This window comes from Gadus morhua, chromosome 16 (assembly GCF_902167405.1).
Source record: "Gadus morhua chromosome 16, gadMor3.0, whole genome shotgun sequence".
Classification (NCBI taxonomy): Eukaryota; Metazoa; Chordata; class Actinopteri; order Gadiformes; family Gadidae; genus Gadus; species Gadus morhua.
In genome coordinates, this window is record NC_044063.1 from 17,378,873 (window position 1) to 17,404,133 (window position 25,261).

A 25,261-nucleotide genomic window follows, 5' to 3' on the forward strand; every position below is an offset into this window, starting at 1 on the left:
GAACAAACCAAAATGCTTTAAGATAGACCTTATTAAAAAAGTGTATCTGTAAGCAAAGGATAAATTAAGCTTGTAAGGAAAAAAACAGAAATATTTGTTGTTCTTTACATGCTTAGTTTATGTTATTATTTAGCTTAGATATAATTTGTTGGAGATACTGGAATTAGATTTTTTTGGGTTGTTCTTTGCTTTGGTGTGTTTTTATTTAACCACAAGATGGTTAAATTATTACGCCTCCGGTGGAATCGAGCCTTGAACAACTCAATAAGCAACTCTGTTATCAAAATTTGGCCCGAGATGCCGAACGGAAGTAGAATCATAACAGTGTCAAGAGGTGTCGTTCACGCGAACTTTCCGACTTCTCGAAAAAGTCGTTTTTCGTATGGGTTTTCCCCCCATAATTTCCAGTGATTTGAACGCACCATATGTTACTTCCCGCAACCAACTAGGGCAAAGATTTGATATGTTGAGGGGAGCGTCTTATATCCGCATATATTTGAGACCATGGCCGTTTCTCAATTCACCTTATTTTCTGTACTTGCGATCGTTTGAAACGTCATCAGTCGTAGCCCAAGTACTGTTCACATGTCCGGTTGTTTGCATTGTACCGTTTCATATTGTGTTATCTACTGTAGGCCTACTGCATTGGTGAAATTAATAAATTCATGAGTAGAGTTTTCGTTCTCCAACCATATGCTTCCTATTATAACTCAACAGCAACAAATTGCTTCTGTTTTTTTTTTGCATATCATTTTATTAACAGCACTGTGCATACTTCCAAGGTGATATGAGCATTTAAAAAACATCAAAAAGTTAATTAAATGACGTATACTGTTGACAAGAAACATGGCAACGTGGACCAATAGCGCCCTCTTTTGGTAAAAGTTTTCCATTGACCTCAATTGAAAGGACGGCTGCTGCATAAAAACACAGCCCTCCAGCCCTCCAGCCAAAGCCCCTCAGGAGCGCTTGGTTCCCGCTTCCAATTACGTTTTTAAATTGATTATGATCACTAAGGGTTCCTGAGGGCTGTCCGGGTTATAGCGCTGCAGCTAGCAGAGTAGCCATTAGCAGAGAAGCTGGCAGATGGTGGCCTTGACGGCTCAACAGGTGACCGTGGAATGGGAATTTTAATGAAAGGGTCGACGGGACCCCCCCTCTACCAAGTCTGAACATATGGCACTGCTCACATCATTATATACAGGAGTAAACAAAACCTTTGGATCAAAATAATTAGATTTCTTCGACAGGAATGCAAAAAACAACAATAAAAACAGCCACTTCTTTCATCTCAGTAACTTTATACATTTTTTTCCCTCTTTAGAGTGACAGTATGACAGCACAAAGGTGCGCTGTTTGAAAAAAAGAAAAAGTAGATCTATCAATATTTTATCAGAACATCAACACAACATCGGTACAGTAATCATGATCCCAGGAGTTCTCCCGTCCCACTCATCCATCACTCATTCAGCTCTACCGCTCCTCTCGCTCCGTTTCTCAAGGCAACTATGAACAGAAGGACCACACAAAGAGGTACGTTCCAGTCAGAAGACAGAAGTACAGTTAAAAAATATATATCGTAATGATAACCATGGCCTGATGAGAGACATCATTCACACGCCCACTGACAACATTCTTCATATGCTGGGAGAGGTGCGGTCAATACCTCTGTTCATTCATTCATTCATAGTACCCGTCTCCAGTCCTGCCCTTGACAATGGAAATAAGTAAAATGTGCAAGTCGCAATGTGACAAATAAACAAAAACAAAAGTAAAAGATGCCCTTGAACTCAATAAAAGCATGAAGGTTGCTTGGGTAACTTTATCAACGGGATATTGTTCGCCTGGGAGCCAGCGGTTGTGCGGGGATTGACTCACCCAACGTCACCTGGAGACGGGGGTCATGTCTCCGCTAACGCAGACGGGATGCAAAAAGACACTTGTTTGGATATAGATAATCCCTGAGTTAGTTCTTACAGTTGGCCCGAAATACTGATTTTCCGTGTAGCATAGAGGGGTGGGGAGGGGCCAGCAAACCAATTAGCTCACTTGACCACCGCTCTGGTCACTGAACCTCGAGCAGAGGGACGTTTCAGAAGACGCGCTACACCGGAACAGACGTCACAAAAATAAACTTTCGGTAATTTCAGTTTCCATCTGGTTTATGATTTCTATATCCAGGTGCTAGACATAAAGCCCAAAAAAAGAAATAATAAGGCAAAAAGGAGCTACTGAAGAGTTCATCAGCTTGCGAGGACTGCAGCTTCACAAGCTGTTTGGAAGTTCAAGTAGGATGTAACTACTGCAATGTAATGCTACATTACAGACTAGAGCACTAGCATCGATATTGTCACTTTAAAGAGCAGAGAGACCGTTTAACATCTATTCACAAATGTACATTTAAGGCTTAATTGTTTAGCACTAACAATCGTAGCAGCAGTGAAGCACTTCTGAATTCATTAAAATAATATAATAATATTTATGATTACAGTAATATATTATCAAAGTAAATCAAAGACATTGTTTGTTGGTTTCACAAATATTTAGAATGGGCCACGGTTACAGATTCTCAACACGGTCGACCAATCAGAAGTTAACGAGATGGGAGTGTTACAGCCGATGCCGTCAACAGAAAGTAAACCAAGCAGGTCCCAACGGCTGGCAGGTCTTCTGAGTAGATCCGCCTCTTCCATAGGAGTCAATGAAGATTTCAAAAGAAGAACAGAACACTATGTTCTACTGCACAGTGAATACACAATCATGTCAAGTCAACGTTAGTTTGAGAACAGGTATTCAGGTCGGGCAACCAACCAAATTCCTCCGCTGCCAAGTACACAGGCGCACACACACAGACATACGCGCGCACACGCACAAAACACATACACGCACACGCAGACACACACACACAAAAGACTAAGGCTGCCAGAAAACAATACAGAACCCCAAACGAACAATCCCGTCGGGGGAGAAACAAAATGATGAAAATGATTTCCTTCAGAACAATGCACCAAAGCAACATTGTGAAGTGAAGGCCATAATATCACACTTGGAAGTCATTCAGCAGAGCCCCTCGGCAGAGCGTTGTGCATCAGGCTGCTGCCGCTCAGACGGCGGTCAGACAGCGTGCCCGCCACCCCTCCTGCTCCCAGGTACTGTCATCCCTCTGAACAGGCACCTTTCAACCTGCACGCCCCACAGCGGATCACCTGGCCGCACCACAGCCTCGCTCACACACCGTATATGCACGTATAAATTACACACGTTCAATATATATTTACTCATATATTAAATTCTCATATAGATACATACATTGTGTTTTTTAATTTTTTTGTCGTTTGTAAAAGTCGTTGGTGATCTCCTTCCCCCCCCCCCCCCCCCGGGAGGATGTCAACAGGGAACGCATGAATCCGTCGTGTGACGCGCTGCACGTGTGGACACACACACACACACACACACACACACACACACACACACACACACACACACACACACACACACACACACACACACACACACACACACACACACACACACACACACACACAGCGGGGGGCGTTTCAAGCTAGCGTCAGAGCAGGCGGCAGGGTCTGAGGGTTAGGGGCCGAGCCAGGACCCACCCTCAACCTCCCCTTCCCCAAAAGCTGAGCCAAGCGAAGGACTGGACCGGGAGTCTTCAGGAGCCTCCAGCGGTCGGGGGAGGAGGTGGGGGGGGGGGCGCTATGTGAGCATGTGCGCGTTGGCGGGAACGGAGACAAACTCCCGCAAGATGTTCCTGGCCATCTCCACGTTGTTCTGGGCGATCATCAGCGCCTTCTGGATGTCCTGGGAGGAGTAGCCCTGGCTGATCAGGTGTTCGATCTCACCGCTGATCACTGGGTCCTCCCCTGCTCCTCCACCTCCTGCTCCTCCTCCACCTCCCGCTGCTCCTCCACCTCCCGCTGCTCCTCCTCCTCCTCCTCCTCCTGCTGCTGCTGCTGCTCCCCCCCCCGTGGCCCCGCCCGCGAGGGGCCCAGGGGCCGGCCGGGCCGGGCTGGCTCGGCGCTCCGAGTTGAAGCGTCTGGGCAGGGGCTTGGGCGGTCTCTCGGGGGCCGCTGGGTCGCTTAAGGCTAGGGAACAGAAGACCACTGGTTAGATCCGGTTCTCCTGTTAATCAACAGACTGCTCTAATTCTGGGTTCAGGTTAATCTGTGTGTGAATGAACCAAACAAACAGTTTCCAAAACAATGAAGTAGCGGCCGATACAGAGGTCTTGTGTAGCGGCTGCTGTCTGGAGGTGTACAGGGCGGCATGCTGCCCTAAGGTTGTTCATTCAGCAACGTGTTGTTATGAGGTCCTTTGACTCCCTGTTGTGTGGTGGCAAAAGGATTTCCCCCTCTGGGGTAACCAAGGGTAGCCGTCTACAAAGAAACGGTAGAAATGACGGCTGACACCTTCTGGTTGGTTGGATGGGCGATATGCTCTTGTCTGGTGTTACTTTCATACGGAGCTAGCTCAGCAAACACATTATTTAAGCCAATCTGATCGCTTGAGAAAAAAAAAGTTCCATGCACAAATTTGTCCAATGAAATCGCCTTTGTAATACAACCCGGGAAAACACATGGATACGTCAAAAAGCCCCCACCCGTCGACGGACGCATGGAGTGTGAACAAGGCGTAACTGCTCCTGAAGAGCTGGCTGTCGCCTTGTATGGTTGACAACGATTGATTGGTAGAAGAGTAGGTTGAATATCAGTCAAAAAATATACTTTTCTACTCAAAATAAATAAATAAATGAGGGTAGGGTTACCTACCCTCAGAGTGACTCAATACAAGACTGCTATTTTCCCACAGCAACAATACATCAACAAATAAATGAATAAGTAAATGAATGAATGAATAGAAAACAGCATGAACGTACGTGTGGCTGCCCGAGACTCGATGTCCAAGGACAGGTCGCTGAACACCAGCCTGGATGAGGAGCTCGAGGTAGTGGACGACGAGGTGGATGAAGCCGCCCCCTTCTCCGCGGGGGGCTGTCGAGAGGTGGCCACCGACCGGGGGATATCGTACAGCGCCTCCTCCTCCTCCACCCCCACCAACTCCTCCGTCTCCCGGCCGTTCGCCACCGTCAGGACCTGGGCGCTTTGGCTCAGCACCAGGGCAGGCAGCTCAGAGTAGTCTTCATGAGGGCGCAGATGAACGTGATCAAACAGGATTAGCACCGCGGACCCGCTAGCACAGAGACCATTAGGTGTTGAAACATCGATTGTGGCAGGATGGCGGTTAGAGTGTGAGCCTAACCTTTCCTAAAGCACTTAATGACTTTCCCTGAGTTGATAGGGATGAAAGCAGGCTAAGAGACTACATTAACATTTAGGTTATTTAGCAGGCGCTTTTATCCAAAGCGAATTACAATAAGTACATTTGTCGGAAGAAAGAGAAACAACAATATATCAACAATATATGTCGGCACAGTAAAGATATTGATAGAAACAAGTGCCGAGCACTTACAATTGCTAGGCTATCCTATTCCCCGTACACAACAAACATAGCTAGGATAAGAACCTACACAATGCCAAGTACTAATTTTAAGTGACAGGATGTACAACAATAATTTTTTGCCAGGATGTACAACATGACTCACTACATAGTAAGACCATTGTATTTCAAAGGGAACACGACATTTCCCCATCAACCCGAGGGCAGCGTACCTGAGACTCTGGCCAGCTGAGGCAGGGAGGCTGTGAGTGCCTGGGCATGGACATTATACATGGCCTGGTACATCTGGGGTCGGTCCTGGATGTCGTCACTGAACGCGTGCCTGGCATTCGACAGAGAACACGTCGGTAAATACACCAGTGGGTCCGATCCACCCGCACCGTGGCACAACGTCACCCCGGTAGAACGGCCTGAGACGACGCCCCGGGTGAGGGAAGAGTCTCACCGTGGGTTGAAGGCGTAGGCCGCGGGGGCGGTCTGCAGGGGGCCCGCGGGCTGCGGGGCCCTGGCAGTGGGGGGCGTTTTTGCCGCCGTGGGCGGGGCCGGAGTGGCGGGGGGGAGGTGGACGGGCCGGGAGGACGGTACCATGTAGGCCGACTCCTCGTCGCTCTCGCAGGGGAGCGCTCGCGGCAGCGTCGACGGTCTGCAGGAAGTAGTACAGCGGTATGTTCTCGGGACACAAAACAGTGTTTATTTTTCAATAGAACCTTGTGAGTGTTGCGCCAAGTCGATTTATAGGAATGGGGCTACAGATTGCCATCCATTAGCACAGCCTTCCAGACATCAATTTGTTTTGCCTACCTAAATGTTGCTCTCGGATGGCTCACGGTTCCCCATTTCTGTGACATTTGTCATGCGGAATTACCATAGCTAGCCACTGCCAGACACAGATCCTCTACGACACAAGATATTCAGCGTGCCAGTGATTCGTTCTTGCTGAATGCTTTTGTAATCATCCTTGTGATTATATGTGACAACGAAACTGAGATTGCGACAGGGTGGCAATCTCCGAAAAAACAGGCAACTTGTGCTTTATTTGGCCACGGTACAACAGATAATCAACTGGTTTCCAAGGTCCACCAGGGGGTATATAATAACGATAGAAAACTGCAGGGTCACAGTGTGATTTTAGAGGAAACCGAATTTCAGAGGAAGGGAAGTCAAAGCAATGCTCAATATTCCTAGAATATGTCAATCAGATGTAATCAAAAGAATGTACTGGATAGCCCACTAAAAGTCAGAGTATCTACATTTTGCTCTTTATTTCTCGTTGCTTTATTATTGATCAAGCACTGTGCCTCATTCACACGCACCATGTTCAACAGATGGAGGGTGAAAGTGAAACCATGAGGGAGAGGAAGAGAAAGAGGGAAGGCGGTAGACGGGGGAAGTACCTGGTGGCCAGGGAGTAGATGGCGTTGGCGGAGGCCGAGGGCTTCACCTTAGAGCTGTCCCCCGCAGCAGGGACCAACGGCTGAGGACACAACAGAGACCCTCGGATATCAGACACATGAAGACCATCAACCAAAAGCCCCAAGTGTTCAGAGCAGTGTAACTTCACGTTAGTGTCAGTGTGAAAAGTACACATCACATGGAATTATGCCTGCACGATTTACATGGTACAGAAGAATACGTGATAAAAAAGAAATACGATGGAGTCTGATATTGGACAACAGAAGGGTCACTCCGGTTTTTAGCTTAAATGCAACCGCTGCCTAAGTCTGACAAAAACATAAAAACACCTTCAGCCCCTTGTCTATTCTTACCTACATAGCCTTTGAACAAGTATTTTTTTGGTGGGTTTCCTCTGTGTAAGATACGAGCAAAACCACAGTCAAGAACACAAGTCTGTCAACATTTTGCGGCTTCAGTGAGGCATGGAGACGTGTTAGAATGCCCCCCCCCCCCCTGAACTGAACACCCATTCTGAAGGAGAAACGGGGTGATGGCTTTGACACTAAAACTAAAGCCTTACTATAACTCTGTCCCTTTAACCAAATTATATTTTGTATTTAGAGGATTCAAGTATAATGGAGTTACACTTTTTAATTAAGGTGTAAAATAGTGTCGCGTATAGCAGTCTGCGGATGAGGAACTCTGGGTATAGTTCCCCTGTGTCCCTAAATAATTTTTTCTGAGATTGAGATTGTTACGCGTGTTCCTGTTTTGTTTTTTCTTATATATTATTTTTAATTCCTTAAATTCCTTGTCTTATAACAATACAGCAGAAGCGTTGAGAAATGAGACCGCAGAGAGCTTTGAATCGAGATCACACTTTTAATATGATTAATCATGCAGCCCTACATGGAATCTAAATTTTTCAATTCTGAGACAGACGACATTTATATACGGTCCTGACTCAGATCCAGGTCAAACTTCTTGCGTATTATGACCTTAGTGTGAACGATCAGAATTCATGAAACTTTGACGTCACACTCTAGATCGAAATTAGAGAAAAAATAAATATCACCTACAATCGCGCTGGTGTGTTCTCTTATGTATACCACAGGATCTGCGGTGCGCCATCTCAACATTTTTGCAAAACATTCAAACCACATTAGTTAGTTATTAGTTGTAATCTCACACTATGGAGGCTGGGGTTTCTTCTGAAACATTAAGGCAACATTGACGAGTAAGACGACGAGTGGATCCAAAAGCTACTGCATCAGTGCTGCATTAACTTATAAATTAAACCGTAAACGCAGTCATCTGTGGCTTCCAAGTGTACTTCTTGCGGTTTACTTATTCTGTGTTTTCTTTTGCGCATGAGGGTCAGGTCAGACTGACTCGTTCACACTGGAATCTGATAATGGTCTCATTGAATGAAAACCCAATGTGAACAGCCAAAACAAAACAAATTGGATCCCATCAATTTAGCATTAAGACTTGAACGAAGCCCATGTTTGCATGTGTGCATGCGCGCGTGTGCGTGTGCGTGTGCGCGCGTCATACCAGCTGGTGGTCCAGGCTGATGGTGCTGCTGTTCCTCAATGGGGGGCTGCTGGCGGCGGTGGCGTCCAGGGCGGAAGGCAAGGCCAGGGGGAGGGAGTGCCTGTTGGAGAGCTCCCGGATCCCACCCCCTCGGATCTCCCCTCCGAGACCCGAGGCCTGGCTGGAGGAGGAGGAAGAGGAGGAGGAGGAAGTGGAGCACGAAGAAGACGAGGAGGAGGAGGAGGAGGCGGAGGAGGACGAGGGAGAGGCGGTGGCCGGGGGCTTGGGGACCGACCGGGAGCCCCAGTCGGCAAGCGGACGGTTGGGGGGCGTCGGGGGATGCTTGTCCCGGGACGCTGGCTCCCCGGGGGCGTGGGGTAAGGGCCTCCTCCCGAGACGGCCGTCGGCGGCCGCCCCGGCGGAGTGGGGGCGGTCCGGGGGAGGCGGAGGGGGGAGGTCCCTCAGTGCTGGGGGTGGGGGGAGGGGCTTGTCCTTGTGGTGGGTCGCGGCCTGCAGGGGGGGAGGGGGGAGAAAGAGCAACCAGACGAGTGCTTGAGTAGAACCTATTGCAGAACAATGATGCGGTATTGAATATGGGGAAGCGAGGAGGTGGGGTCCGTACTTTGGTGGAGACCACGGGGCTGGAGGCTCCAGAGGCGCTGGCCGGCCGGTGCTGCAGCAGGTCCAGCCTGGGGGGCACGGGGGGCAGCGAGGCCTGGGGTGTGAGGGACATGGGGGAGGGAGGACGCTCCACCTGCAAGCACACACGCATACAGACACAAACAGACACACGCTATTAGACACACCTCATCTCTGAGTAGAGGGAAGTGAGGCTTACAAAAACGGCACGGTCAGCTCCTAACAAATGTAATCAACTGAGTTGACTCCCGACGTCAGACTCGTACGGTGCTAAACAGACTGACTTTTTAGGACCTTTAAATAGAGCAGTGTTGTGCGAGTGAGAAGCGCCCAGCGGTGGACTTCCTCTTTCATTTCAGTTCGACCGAGCTGTTCAGTTCCACCGAGCTATACGGTCACACGCCGTTGAGCCGTCCTGCACCCAACTACTGAGCAGGCCACAGCGGGGCACCTGGGGCCTTGGCCAGGACAATTCTAGGAAGAGTTCATATAAATAGCTTTCCCTTCCTTACCATCGCATACATGTGTTACAGGGTTGAGGGGCATGCCTGTGAGAGTCACAATGCAGCATAAAAGAGATTACAGTGCAGCCATCCACGGCTCACGTCTCCAGGGAGCTGAGGAAGGCGCCTTGAAAGACCAGAGATGAAAGACTGTGTGATGATGTGTGAGAGATGACGAGTTTGCAGCCAAGCCGGGCCGAGAGCCTGGGGCTGGGGAAGAGAAGGGGCTCTAGAGTAGATGAGACAGAGATTCAGACAGACAGACAGAGATTCAGACAGACAGACAGAGATTAAGACAGACAGACAGACACACAGACAGACAGACATTCAGACTGACAGACAGACAGACATTCAGACAGACAGACAGAGATTCAGACAGACAGACAGGGATTCAGACAGACAGACAGAGATTCAGACAGACAGAGACAGAGATTCAGACAGACAGACCAACAGAGATTCAGACAGACAGACGGACGGACAGTCTGTGGAAGAGAGGAAGAGTGGAAGGGAGAGTGGAAGAGAAAGTGACAGAGTACAGGGAGAGAGTAACAGCTGCCCCGTTCCCAGAGGTAAGGCCTGCTCTGAGAGGTGGGCATCTCAGAAAGCATACCAAGCAAGTGTTGTGGCCGTTTACCCATAGTACTCTCCTTATACCTAGGAGTCCGACTCACACAAACCGCCATATAAACCTCTGTGATCTAGTAGACCACACACACACACACACACACACGCACACACTAAAGAGGGTCTCCTCACCTTGGAGCAGGCCAGTTTGCTCATCATGAGGTGGGGGTCCTCGAGCCGGTCGTCGTCGTCATCGTCGTAGCAGGGCGAGGGCGCCCCCTCGGCCCCGAACATGCCCCTGCAGCCCCCGTAGGAGATCCCGTAGCCCGCGCCGTTGTCCTTGGGGTCGAAGGGGTCCACCACGATGGGCTCCGTGCCTTTGATTTCGCAGCGGCAGAAGGGGCAGCCCGTCCCTTGGCCCTCTGACTCCTGGGGGGACAGGCAGGGGGGACACATCAGCCGTCCACGCGGCCTAACGTAGGGCACGGCCATTCATCGCATTTCGATCTCGATTTCAATTTTAGCGTCAAACGATCACAAAACTAATGTAATCGATTTTTCGATTTATTTATTTTTTACATGAAATGTTTTATAGAACCTGCAGAACAGCTGGATACATATCTGTACATAATTTTCTTTTGGACCATTTTGTGTATTTTCTTTAAGGCGAAATTTCAAAGTTCTCGGTTACAGAGTGTTTCTGAGAGAGACATGCCGAATAAAAACATGTTTTCAAACTCAAAAATAATCGTTTGAATAATTGTGATTTCAATATTGACCAAAATAATCATGATTATGATTTATTCCATAATCTAGCAGCCCTAGCCTAACGTCAGTGCTGGACCGTCGGGACATGGACATGTAAATAGCGTCCTCAAGAGCCGTGGTATTTCCATGCCTGTATTTATTTTGCATCTCGGCTTAATGAAACATAGGCCGGGCGAAGCTACTTGAGACTGTGACTTGTTATGGAGGGAAAATGCAAATGTGCAGCAGGACAGCCTTCAAGCCAGCGGTTTGCAAGGTAGTTGGCAAGCCTGTGAAAGCCTGATTTATATTCGCCGTGGGTGAACTTTGAGAGCCGGCGTGAATAAGACGAGACTATGCATTCCCAGCCCTTCTGGTCGCACTGTCGGTGCGTACATGCGACGGGAATAAGTCATCTCTGCCATTTTGAAGTGGCCAGCGGGGCGGGGAACGGCTCGTCAAGTGAGGGGACGATCAGCGAGGCCGAGGGAAACGCTTACCTGCCAGGCGGTGAGGCAGGAGGTGCACATGAGGTGTCCGCACGGCTCTATCTTCACGTCCTTGTCGTTCTCCGCACAGATCTTACACAGCTGGAAGGTGGAGCCCATCTCACAGTAGAGCTCGTATTGCTCCTGGGGGGGGGGGGGGCGATGGGGGAAACATACACAAAGGCTTTCAGTACCTCCATGCAGAGCAACACCACAATATATTAAGACAAGATGTGGTCGCTCTGGACAAAGACGTTCCTGAAGTTCGGGGTCGAACCCAGTGTGAGAAGCCCTTTGATGAATGTGGTGACAGGATGAGTCATTTAATTGCTTCCTTTTTAGAATAATGAGTCAACGAACACAGAGCCTAACAGTCAACACAGATGAGATCTTGCTCTATTAAAGTATTCGGTCAATGACGTCAAATGCTGAACCATGAATAGCTGAAGATCAGGAATGATTCATTCGCAAATAAATGCAAATGTACCAAAGGCAATTTAATAATAACTTTAACATGACCTAGAAACCCTACAAATGCAGTCTTGAGTCATTTCAAAAATTAGCAGAGTCACGCTCCAGAGCAGAATGATGAATGATTTTAATTGGCACTCTTCTGACCTGAGTGACCTTGATGTGGTCCTGAGGGGAAGGCTCGCACAACCCTGTTAGATCTGGGTTCTGGGTCCGTCCATCAGGGAACAAATAGCTACACACACACAAACACACACACACACACACACACACACACACACACACACACACACACACACACACACACACACACACACACACACACACACACACACACACACACACACACACACACACACACACAAACAAACACAAATGTGTGGATGTGATTAAAACATCCATTAGTCTGACAACATCAGACAATGTGTTGCCATACGTCACCATATGGTGCGCACACGCAGGAATAGACGGGAATATAAACGGATCGGAGGGACATGATAGGACCATTTGATGAATGCGTTGTAGATGGAGGCCATGCGGTGTATAAATGAGCATTTGATCAGAGGTTTAGCTGGGCCAACAATAAGGTCAATCAAATGTCGGGCTCAGAATTGGCCTCCAACTGACCAGCGTTACATGGAGATCAATGCAATGCTGGTCTTTTTTGATGCAAATTGAAATCGAATGCAATGCAAACCGCCTGTGCTCTGCTAAGGGTAATGGCACGGCCACGGTCACCAGCGACATGATACGTCTGGCTTGGTTAGCAACCGACGAGCAGTCTGCACTTAGAGAGCTGCCTGGTTTAAATAAACATGACATTTCAATAAAGACCCGTAAGGAGAAGAGTAAAGCGAGAAAAGGAGAAGTTGGGGGCTTGATGAAGTGAGGTGTATACAAAAGGGAGAAGATTGTCATGCGACGCGTTGGTAGCCGTGGTGCGGAGCCGCTGCATCAGAGACTCACAATCCTTCCCTGAAGCCGTCGATGAGGGCCTGGAAGAGGGGCTTGTTGTGGGGGATGGTCTGCAGGATGTTGCCGTCCGCCGTCACGTACCCGATGGCCCACTGGCCGAGCCGCGTGCAGCTCAGCCGGAAGATGTAACTGTGGGATGAAGACGCAGAGATCCATGATGCAGACGCTGTGTTATACATGAGCCCCGCATCACTCAAGGAATATACTTTTGGAACTTCCACTAAAGCATCCAACCAATTTAACGAAATATTTAAAACCCTTTAAGAGGTGCAGTTTGTATGGTTCAGTTATCGTGCATGTTCTTGATAAAGTAGAAGGAGGACAAGTTGCTGTGACACAGTGCAGGCCAGCTAAACTGGGGAGAACATCAGTGTGTGGGGGTAAATGTGCATGTCATTGAGGGGCACTGGTTTCCGCGTGGGAGTATGTCGGGAAACACTAAGAAATGACATCAGCGCCTGGTGCACAATAAAGCCATTGATGCTAGGTGCCAGTACCATGCTGCCCTGGGACACACACACACACACACACACACACACACACACACACACACACACACACACACACACACACACACACACACACACACACACACACACACACACACACACACACACACACACACACACACACACACACACACACACACACACACACACGAAAGTGGTTTCAAGACCCAACTTGCGCAGTCGGTCACGGAAATGAAATAAAACAAATGCATGTCCGGATGAGTTGTGTGTGCACTGTTGGTTTTGTTTTCATCCAAACGATAACGTTTACACACGGACGTCCGAGTCAACCAAGCAAGGGTCAATTATTCTCTACCGAGTTTCCCGCAGAAAATGTGTCAGTTAAGGTGGTGGGGTTTGACGTCGGGGGAGAGGGGGGGGGGGGGGGGGGGGGGGGGGGGGGAGGATGGGAGGGGTCAAAGTATTTGTTCAATTTAACTTTTAAAAGATTCTAGATATAAGAAGAAATTATTTTAAGATCTCTTTTTTGGACAACGACGTAGTTAAGGTGGCAGGTGGCAGTTGCATAGGCGGCCGCCTAAGATGTAAAGTGGTGTCGGAGACCCTGCTGTATCTCTTAAGCTAAGCCCAATGGCACAACATATGGGCGGTGTGCAGAGGGCCAACATGGGTACGGGTGAAGCGGCGAGGACAAGGTAAGCTATGGGACACACCGAGTCAGTCGCATCGACAGCACTGGTCATTGGGAGGTCATGAAATATCAGGACCCGTGTTGTGACAATACGCTATTCTGGCTTGCCATGTGGGTTGTGTGCGTCTGCGTTTGTGTGTCACACACACACACACACACACACACTGACCTGCCGGGCTTGTGGATGAACTTCTGCAGCCGTGCTTTGACCTCGTCGTAGGTGAGGAAGGCCATGTACCCCGGGTGAGTCACCGCCAAGCTGTTCCAGTTCCGTAGCAGGGACGACCACGGCTGTACACACACACACACACACACGATGGGGACCATTTTAGAGGTTCATAATTAGGGGGGGGGGGGGGATTTCTGTCAGGGCAGACAGAAAAGAGGATCAAGATAATTAACAACAGAGTGAGACTTGCTTTACACACACACACACACACACACACACACACACACACACACACACACACACACACACACACACACACACACACACACACACACACACACACACACACACACACACACACACACACACACACACACAGAGTGGTTGAGCAGACATGGCTATGGCAGTGAAAGCAGATTGTTGAGAAACTGAATCATGGATGACGGTTAAAACAACCGCCAGTAGCATTTCGATTTATTAGCCAACATGTTAGCAAGCTTGACTGGGTGACATTGGTGGCGGGAGAGGGGGGTCAAACCAAGCAGAACTAAAATCACTTTCAAGGCCTCCTTATTTATACAGACACTACTAGAACAATGTCATACAAAATGAGCCAATTGTACTCACCCCTCCCTCCCAAGAGGCTATTGGTTCTAATTTTGTATTTAAGCAGGTTCATGATGCTTTCGTAATGCGTCTTAAAAAAGCATTTAATCTTTCAGCACTCAAGTCCTTCCTTGGGGATCACTTTTTAAAAAACACTTTTCTGGTCTCAATAATAAAAGTCCTGATTCTCTCTAAAAGGGGAATGACGAAAGACTCCTGCGCCGCAGACAGCGCTGCTCTCTGGTTGGGTTACAAAGAGGAAATAACACCCACAGGCTAGCCCTGTAAACTAAGTGTCGAGGCCACCCGAATCAGGTGAGTTGTTTTAAATACACACGTTAATGGGACCAGGACACGTTGATGCATGAGCCCGAGTCCTCATATATCGGTCCTGATTGACAGTCACTTCATTCCGAGGGATAATCAAAGAACTAAATTCAGACAGAGATGTGAAACACAGAGCATGAATAGGACTTTGAGGAAAGATAGACCAAAATATGGCTGTCGAAAATCATTTCATTCACTGGGGGACGAATGTGTAAGAAACATTACGGTGGGCCTATGATCCGTGTAACCAACAATAAGCCCATATTCTGACAATGGCTTCATCGTCATTATCACAGTAACACTAACAACATCATCACAGTCTTCATTATGGAACAAGGAAAAAAGGGCTAATACAAAAGGCCTTTCACAATTACCAGTGCTATAGCCTGCAGTGGAAAAGGAGAGATGGTGGCTGATAAAACATTCACCCTAATCTAGATTTCCTCTCTATCAGTCCTATCCTCTCCCCTTCCGTTTCCCACTTCCTCTGCATGCTGATCATTATAGTGACCTTGATAGAGAATGCTGTGCAGCATATGCACTGATAAACTCTTTCCCCCTTCACACACACACACACACACACACACACACACACACACACACACACACACACACACACACTCATGATACGAATATGTAAATCATTGTTAGTTATAAAATACTGAAAACTGAGCCTAACACGCTTTGCAAAAACAATATACAGGTATTGAGAAGCTATTCCGACAATTGTGACTGTGACAAAGGTGATTGGTTGTCGTCGAAAGAAATTACATATCAAAAACCGAGCCAACTTCCTCAGAAAAAGGCAACCAACAAAAAAAAATAACGAAAGACTTTGATACTTTTACATCATCCTCCCCGCTGACAATGCAAGTCATTGAACTTCCTCTTGAAGAGTTCACAGCGAGCCCACTGAAGATGAGGGTGATAAACTGAACTTCATGACAAGTAGCTCAAATCTAATCTCTCTCTCTCTCTCTCTCTCTCTCTCTCTCTCTCTCTCTCTCTCTCTCTCTCTCTCTCTCTCTCTCTCTCTCTCTCTCTCTCTCTCTCTCTCTCTCTCTCTCTCTCTCTCTCTCTCTCTCTCTCTCTCTCTCTCTCTCTCTCTCTCTCTCTCTCTCTCTCTCTCTCTCTCTCTCTCTCTCTCTCTCTCTCGTGCCTACCTGAAACAGTCTGGTGAAAATGTCAAACTCGAAGACGGAGATGTAGTCGTTGCAGGTGAGGTCTATGGTGGACTTGAGGGCCATGGCCTCCAGGCCCGAGCTGATGGGATGGAACTCGTGGAGCGACTGGCGGAACACCTTCCAAGGCACTATGGTCCTACAACACACACACACACACACACACACACACACACACACACACACACACACACACACACACACACACACACACACACACACACACACACACACACACACACACACACACACACACACACACACACACACACACGATGTTTATGTGTGCGCTCAGAGGAAACGGAGGGCTAGTAAGTAGTAGTAAAGACGAATCACAATACACATTCTATAGAACGCTATTAGAATGTTAGCCTACAGAATGATTATTGAAAACAACAAAATAAAGCTATGAAGGTAACAATCTACACGTTGACACGGTTCTACACTCTGCGACGCACAATGTTGTCGCTGATGATTATTTTTTGTGTTGATAAGACGTGCAAAGTGAAGATTGAAGAAAAACATTTTTCTTCAATCTTCGAAGGAAACGAAGATTGAATAAAAACACAGAAAAACCAAGATATTGGTGTGCAGGATGAGGTTTTATGTCATCCAATTCTTTCTTCTGTGTGTTTTTTTATCTCTTGACCTATAACCTTGTTGTTCCTTCACACCGGTCATATCGTCTAGTGAAAACACACACAAGTCGTATCGCGTTTTGCCCCGGACGTATTTTGTCTTACTTGTCTCCGAAGGCTTGCCTCCAGAACTCAGCGGCGTCGGCCTTGGTGATGCGGAAGTTGTCGCCCTGAAACAGGCCGTTGGGGAAGATGGCCTTCAGCTCGGCCAGCGTGTGGCTGAAGATCAGCGACAGCTTGGTCAGATTCCGCCTGTGGACAGGATATGAGTTGCAGGGGGAGTGAGAATCACACGGCAATACTATCCTGTTGAAAACCACCATAAGAAACTAGTATGTGTCCATTATCTGTGCTCTACCCCATGAAGCTAAGGCCATTATCTAACCTCATTATAAGCAAGACAGTTTGGACACCATCAATTCTTGCCGTTATTAATTTAATTTAACGACTTTCTGTGGGAAATTGGTCTTTTTAAGTTGAAAAGAAGGACCTTTGGGTTTTCACCCACATAGTCAGACCACTTTTAAGCTGCTTCCATAAGGCACTGGCAGATATTAATATGACCACACACACACACACACACACACACACACACACACACACACACACACACACACACACACACACACACACACACACACACACACACACACACACACACACACACACACACACACACACACACACGATGGGGACCATTTTCGAGGTTCATAATTAGGGGGGGGGGAATTTCTGTCAGGGCAGACAGAAAAGAGGATCAAGATAATTAACAACAGAGTGAGACTTGCTTTACAGGTATGTTGGCACAAACACACACTAGTATTCATATGGCTATGTTGAGCATCTAGCATCTGAAAAAAGAGAAAATAAAAAGGCAAGCATTTGAGAGAGGGAAGGAAGTCCCAATGGGGAGAGGAGTGTGAAGTCCACGCAGAGAGAGCGAGGAGGGGAGAAGCATAGGGAATGAGTCAAGGCGAACGGGGAGGGGGATAGGAAATAGCACTGTGCCACAAAGCCGCCTCGCCATCCCAGCAGAGCACTAGGAAGTGGTATGTAAAGAAAGGCGTGATTTACGAGGCAGCACAGAGGGGAATTGTACTTGGCTCAGAAGGAGGAAAGCGTTGACATGCGAGAGAGAGAGCCGTGGGGGCGGCAGAGTGCATCGCAGCTACCCCCACATCGCACCACGCTAGGCTAACACAGAGCGGACGCAAATGGCCGGCTAAAACCAATCTCACATGAATGCCGTGCTAACACTTTTACCAAGCTAACAATAACATCTTGCTAATGCTTACACCAAGCCATCACAAAGCTAGTATTGAACTAATGGGGAACCCTTTGTAATCGATGGGGTATAGATGGGAGAAGGGGACGTTTTTATTCCCTTATTTTCTACTTTGTGCGTCTCAGTGACCTAAAGATGGGGGCATTACAGGGCAGCCATAAAATAATTCAGGGTCGACACGATGCCGAAATGTGGAAAGGGTCTGTACTGACAGGACTGTGAAAAGACCACTGGCAAGGTCTACATGCAGCAGACGGGTCGCCTTCCATGTGTCATTATGTTGAAGATGGTTCATAACTCACAAGCCACTAATCTTAAAAAGGGGCGGTTAATTTAATTCATCAATATTCATGACTTAATTTCCCAATCAATTAATAGATCTCTGAACCCCCGTTGCCTTGCGGGGCTTCGATCTCCAAGCGAGTGCTTGTGCTCCATCCACGGTGTCATATCTGCACAGATAAATGAGCAGTGAGCCACGTGTCTGCTGCAGCATGTCCCCTCCCAACAGGGGGTCCTACTCCATTTCCTCTGCTCCCGGCCCTGCTGCCTTGAAGCTGCCCCCCATCCATCCACCGTCCGCCTCTGTGGTCGTCCCTCCTTAAATCTGTGCTCTACCCCCTTAACCCCCTCTGTGTGCTTGGCGCTCGACCTTCCTCTGCTGGTATCCGTTATCTAGCCATTTACCCCGACACTCAAGGCACTGCATACCACCGGACCTCTGATCTGCACCCCCCCCCACACACACACACACACACACACACACACACACACACACACACACACACACACACACACACACACACACACACACACACACACACACACACACACACACACACACACACACACACACACACACACTTCAGAGGATGATAAATCGATTAAGAGTTTTTGGTCAGATTTGGGCACAAATTGACTGTACAAACAATGATTATGAGAAGGAGGAACGTTTTATAAAAGAGAGCCAAAAGTAAGAGATATGCCGCGCACTTTCACCAATAGTTCATCTCAGACACAAATTCTTGACACATGTAAATTATAAACCGTGCAGTCAAATGTCTTAATAAGACGTGTAAGAATCAGACAGCCAGAAAGAGAGAGGCAGTGAGTGTAAGCCAATATCTTTTTCAGTATCATCATCTTTTCATGCCCCCTTTGTCTCTTTCTATTCATGCACAACTCTGCCTCTGTCTCTTCCTCCCATCCTCAGGGGCTGTTGGTTAGCACAATGTCCACTCTGTAGTTTGTGTGTCTGCTGAGTGGAAGCCAGAGCTCTGATAGCTTAGCCCTAGAACTGCTTCTGCCATTTCAGTGGCCGCTGTGCCAAGGAGGATGTGAAGTCAGTGGGCCATGGCGGTAAAAGAGCGCAGCGCTTCTTGCACACCCACAAGTGGATCATCGCAAGCCTGTAATATTCCCTCCACTTCACAACTCAAGGCCATTACCATGGAACCAAACAGGCTTTTGGACAGAATATAGCATTTTTTTTTGTATGTAGCTCACAATCCCTTCCCCCTAATGCGTTAGCTTGACCTCCGACCCTGCCGCTGACTGCTCCTTTCCCGTTTCCTGCTGGCTGTGATAAGACAGTAGTCAGCCAGGCGGATCTGCACCAATGCACTAGTGCACTAGTGCACCAATGCCCTAGTGCACCAATGCCCCAATGCACCAATGCACCAGTGCACCAATGCACCAATGCACCAGTGCACTAGTGCACCAATGCACAGTGGGACGGGTCAGCCATGGAGCACAAGACGTAACAGATAGTCCAAGGCTATTAATTGCAGTCAAAAAACCCACAAGGAAAATAAAGCAATACCAATCGACAAAATCAAGGCACTGGTTAGGGTGAAGGGGATACAACATTGCCCTGCATTTGTGTGCATGCACACGTTTAAATGGTGTATACAGCAATTTCACCATGGGAGGGAAATTTGTCCTTCCCCTTTTTTCGTGAGTTTGTGAAAGGTCAGAAATGTTAGCTGCTGGAAGGGGAAATTTAACCCTTTCCACTCTAGAAACCATCAGACAACACCAGTGACTGCACAGCAGCCTATTTTGAAGTAATCTGAAGTTCTGCATTAACCCTTGTAGTAGTGTTGCACGATTAATCGAATTGTAATTGCATTCGCGATATCAGCCTCTGCGATTGTATAACTGCAAAAGGCTGCAATTTAATTAAAAAGGAAAAAGTATTTTCTTAGATTTAGTTACTATTGAGAAAACCTAACAAGTTTGCACTGCAGAAATGCCTTTATCTTGAAAAACATATATTTTTATTATTTATTTAATTTTGTAAAATATTGTTATTTTTAAAGTAGTATTGTGTGTATATATATATATATATATATATATATATATATGCACTAGTTTAATTTTGTATGTTTAAGTTGAGAAATAAACATTTAAAAATGATCAGCTTCTGTGTGCATTTTCCTTGATAACCAAGCAAGTAGACTCATGATACCATTTGTTTATTATATCAAATCTAAACATAGACTTATATAATATTATATATATTATATAAGTCTCAATATTGTCCACAATAATTCCAATATGAGCTTTTCATCAAATCATGCAGCACTACCTTGTAGTTTTTTGCCAAAAGGACACAGGCATGCACATTAAATTGTAATTTCCCTCTCAAATGTGAAACTGGCACCCATCAAGGCTTTCACAATGAAAGCTGGTTTGATAGACAAACTATCAATTCAAAAACAAAGTAGCTCAACATTGACAATGACAGAGACACAGCACTGTTTGATGTGATAGGACCTGTCTGACCCGTCTGGTTTTTATTTGTCTCATTTCAAGAAGAGTGGAATTATTTGAATGTTGTAACCAAGGCGGACGTATCAAGTATCGAGTTTAACTACATTTTTGTTAGGCTTTTGCTTAGGGCAGGGTATCTTGCAATTTGCCAATTGTGTAGAAATATTGACCAAATGATGTCTCTGTATGGCTTGGAGATTGTGATGTAACGTTACAATGACCGCCTCTATTTTACAAGATATTGCCGTGTTTGAAACTACCGAAGAATCTCACTCGAGATATGGCAAAATACATTTTTATTAACCTAGGTTGCGATATATTGTTGGTATATTATTTTTATGTACTACAATCCTCGAGGCCTCTGAATATGGCGGAGTATTGCCAACAGAAGCTCCCATGATGCAATCTGATGTACGATCCCTAGGGAGGAGTGCTGCTGCTCGGTGGTTTCGTCTTTAGTTCCTTTTGTCACATCGCTAATTCAGTGCTTGCTCTTCAAACTGCAGAGACTGCTATTTACGCACGATTTTAAATGCACCATAACAGCAATGACATGCTGCTATACATTTCACTTTCAGATTTGGTGTCAGACGTTTAGTATTGTAAAACTTGAACGTATAAATGCAGCGTGCGAGACCTCTCGTCCACACACACAGAGCTGGTATTTTCCCCTATCGGCAAAAGCGATAACTGCGTGCCACACGTGCACAATTTGTCCTTGGCACCCGCTAATAATCCTTAAACTAGGCGTGGATTATTAGGTTAACACCAGTCACCATAGGTGATCATGTGTAGATGGTGTTCAGATGTTTGGCAGAACTTCAACAGAGTGAAATTATGTACGAGTATGATGGAAGTTCTCCATGATGACTAAGGGCAGTAGTTTAACTGACTCATGAATCTTGGAAAGTTAACAAGCATCAACACTGCTTTAGAAATATACAATACCAAATTCCCTTCAATAACCTTAAGTTATTTTGAGAAACGAATATGGCTTTTGTCATTTACTAGATACTAGGTTGTGGTAAAAAGATTGGCGAGGGATTGATCAATGTTTTGATGATTGTGAAAGATCATTGACGGCGTTTTATTTGCAATAACAGGAGTAATATATAAAACATTCAACAGTGCATGAATATTACTTGTCAACAAGCACTTGGACTTGCCGTCCGAATCACCTAACAACAGCTACTTTACGTGTTGAATTAAAACGGAATGAACCGTGTTCCTCTAACCATGTTCTGCGTTTTTTTTTTTTTGTTGTTTTTTTACACAAATGAATGCCAATGTGTGTTGGCTATCAACACAAGTATAAATTGAAAACCAACTCAGAAGTGTGAACTGGGTTATATATACATGTATTGTAAACCACTAAAACCCATTCTTGCATCCAAAAGTGGTGCATGCATAAGTCATGCACCAATGTCACTTCAAACCACATTAACTGCCAAGATCCAGTCAGTGGCAGTGCAGAAACCTAGACAGTGTGCCGTCTTCCATAAGTCCCCCCCTTAAACTAGAGCTGGATGTTGTGCAGTCATTGTGAGAGGGGAGGATATGTTCTGTACACACACACAGTACAGTTACGCACTGCCAACATGATTGAACATACAAATAATGTATCAACTTATCAATGATCTTTGTGGACCTCATTTCTTGTGGGCTCGCTAATTGGCATCCTTTCTGGAGGGCTGGGGAAACCAAGTTCCTGGGCAACTGGGTTGAGTACCCCTCTGGGTTAACCACTGGGTTGAGTTAGTATTAGTACACCTAGTGGTTAAACACTGGGTTGAGCACACCTCGAGGTTAACCAGTGGGTTGAGTACACATCTTGGTTAAACAATGGGTTGAGTACCCCTCTTGGTTAACCACTGGGTTGAGTTAGTACACCTAGTGGTTAAACACTGGATTGAGTATACCTCAAGGTTAACCAGTGGGTTGAGTACACCTCAAGGTTAACCAGTGGGTTGAGTACACCTCAAGGTTAACCAGTGGGTTGAGTGCACCTCAAGGTTAACCAGTGGGTTGAGTACACCTCAAGGTTAAACACTGGGTTGAGTACACCTCAAGGTTAACCACTGGGATGAGTACACCTCGAAGTTAACCAGTGGGTTGAGTACCCCTCGAAGTTAACCAGTGGGTTGAGTACACCTCGCGGTTAAACACTAGGTTGAGTAAAACTCTTGGTTAAACACTAGGATAAGTACACCTCATGGTTAAACCCTGGGTTGAGTACACCTCTTGGTTAAACACTGGGTTGAGTCACACCTCTTGGTTAAACACTGGGTTGAGTCACACCTCTTGGTTAAACACTGGGTTGAGTTACACCTCTTGGTTAAACACTGGGTTGAGTTACACCTCTTGGTTAAACACTGGGTTGAGTTACACCTCTTGGTTAACAACTGGGTTGAGTTACACCTCTTGGTTAACAACTGGGTTGAGTTACACCTCTTGGTTAACAACTGGGTTGACTTACACCTCTGGGTTAACAACTGGGTTGAGTACATCCCTTTATTTTGCATGTACACAAGGTTAATGAAATAGAAAATTGGAAGGAAGACGTAATTTAAACAACGTCAACGTTTAAAACCACAATAAAATACACATGACTATCAACATAATTTGAATATTGATTGAGTATGTGACACATACAAACTTGAGTTTAACACTTAAATCCTAACATGGATTAGCTTGATAGCCCATATACCTCTAGCTGAAGTAAAAAAGGGAAGGTCAGGGTGGTATAAAAAAATCTGTAGCAACATTTGGATGAGTGCATGTGGACTCATTGCTATTTTTATTCTCAAACTTGGCTAGAATTCCAACGTGGACATCTATGTCCAACAGGGGGGAACAGATTTCCCTGTGACTAACTTGGGAATAACCCCATTTAGAACGTGATGGCTATGACTACTTTTGCTGGAGTTGTTGTTGTTGTTTTTTCGACAAAAGTTTATCGGCAGAGTTGCTTCAAGAGCATGGTCCAGTTTCCTCTTTTGAGAAAGAAAATCCTCAAAGTAGTTTTTTTGGAAGAAAGAATATCGTTTGGCTGAATCAAATTTTCACGAAGGAGGTGCAACAGAGATCTGGCGGCATAAGCAGCCAAGCTTCTAAAAATAGATCAGAAATTGAAAAATTAATGCTATGCCAGAGCAGGTGGTGTTATTTGGCACTACTGTATTGTTTATCCTGTCCATATGTTTCATGTTCCTGTCTACATTTCTAAAGGAATCGCTGCAAATATAAAATCACAGATTAGAAATATTTACAGCAGTAACACCTTCAATGTTTGATATCAAATTGAAACATGGAATGAAAAAGTTGACCCATTATGGAAGGTCCAACTATAGATTATTACTACATACTAGTAAAATGCCTCTGCTCAATCATATCCCAGGAAGAATGCATTGGTTGGGCAGGGCCAATGAGCTGTAGTTGAAGGCAGTGCACAACTTGCCATACTAACTACTTCTCAAACCAAAGTTTCATTCCGTAACTTATGCTTGTGCGTGGCTTCCTCAGTGTCAACAGACACACATTGTAAAAGCAAGAGGTTTTTCATTGTCACCTATAATATGAATGCAAAACCAGACAACAATACGGCTGGCTTTTTCTTTAGCTCAAATGGTGCCAGTTCCTGTGAGTAAAATGTATTTACCAGGGTCAGGATGCAACGGTAGCATAGCACAGGAAGACATATCAAGCAGTCTCTCACAGTGAGGTCAAAACCATTCAGATTCAGTGGTGGATGGGGTGTTCTTTTCAGTAAGTATTTTTACGCGATCTGCTTCAAAAAAGGGTGCCAAAGTGAAGAGATATTCTGATATAATGTAGTGAGTGCAACACAATTTAGTAGTGGTTGGGTAGATAAGTCAACCAACCTGCAACACAATGTAGTAGCGTTTGGGAGGTTGATTAGATATGTCAACCATCCGCGCTCGATTTGGCCTTCTGATAGAACATAGACAGAAAATCCTCTTTGTTTCATGATAGATAAAGGGGAAGGTGTTATAAAAACAGGAAGTGCTTTGTGTGAATCTTGTGTTGCACCGTGTCCGATCTGACAGAATATCAGTTGTCAGTCTTTATTGTTTACCCTCTAAAAAAAGAAATGGCATAGAATACATGCTTCTCCAACCCCCCCCGTCCCGTCCCGTCCCCGTCTACACAGTTTAGCTTACGTCAATGACCATCATGTCTCCAGGGGAATCTAGCAGAGGCTGTGAAACTGAATTTAAGTGAGGCTGTGAAGAAAACGGTAGATAAGTAGGGGGATCGGAATCGGTCGCGGATGTGATTGTGGAGAAATGCGCAGGACATCAC

At 46.2% G+C, this 25,261-nt stretch overlaps 1 protein-coding gene across 1 annotated transcript in view; it reads right to left on the bottom strand.

Moving 5' to 3' along the window:
• Positions 1-1,281: 1,281 nt before the first annotated feature.
• Positions 1,282-25,261, bottom strand: part of cbl (Cbl proto-oncogene, E3 ubiquitin protein ligase) — a 30,789-nt gene continuing 6,809 nt past the window's right edge. Inside the window, exons 3-16 of the mRNA XM_030337331.1 lie at positions 16,984-17,130; positions 16,223-16,379; positions 14,127-14,248; positions 12,788-12,925; positions 11,969-12,056; positions 11,363-11,494; positions 10,308-10,544; positions 9,032-9,163; positions 8,431-8,919; positions 6,873-6,952; positions 5,924-6,121; positions 5,691-5,800; positions 4,898-5,158; positions 1,282-4,106 (exon numbers count right to left, since the gene is read on the bottom strand). Of these exons, the coding sequence (XP_030193191.1) occupies positions 3,718-4,106; positions 4,898-5,158; positions 5,691-5,800; positions 5,924-6,121; positions 6,873-6,952; positions 8,431-8,919; positions 9,032-9,163; positions 10,308-10,544; positions 11,363-11,494; positions 11,969-12,056; positions 12,788-12,925; positions 14,127-14,248; positions 16,223-16,379; positions 16,984-17,130 (2,680 nt within the window). The 3' untranslated portion in view covers positions 1,282-3,717. The remainder of the gene's footprint in view (positions 4,107-4,897; positions 5,159-5,690; positions 5,801-5,923; positions 6,122-6,872; positions 6,953-8,430; positions 8,920-9,031; positions 9,164-10,307; positions 10,545-11,362; positions 11,495-11,968; positions 12,057-12,787; positions 12,926-14,126; positions 14,249-16,222; positions 16,380-16,983; positions 17,131-25,261) is intronic.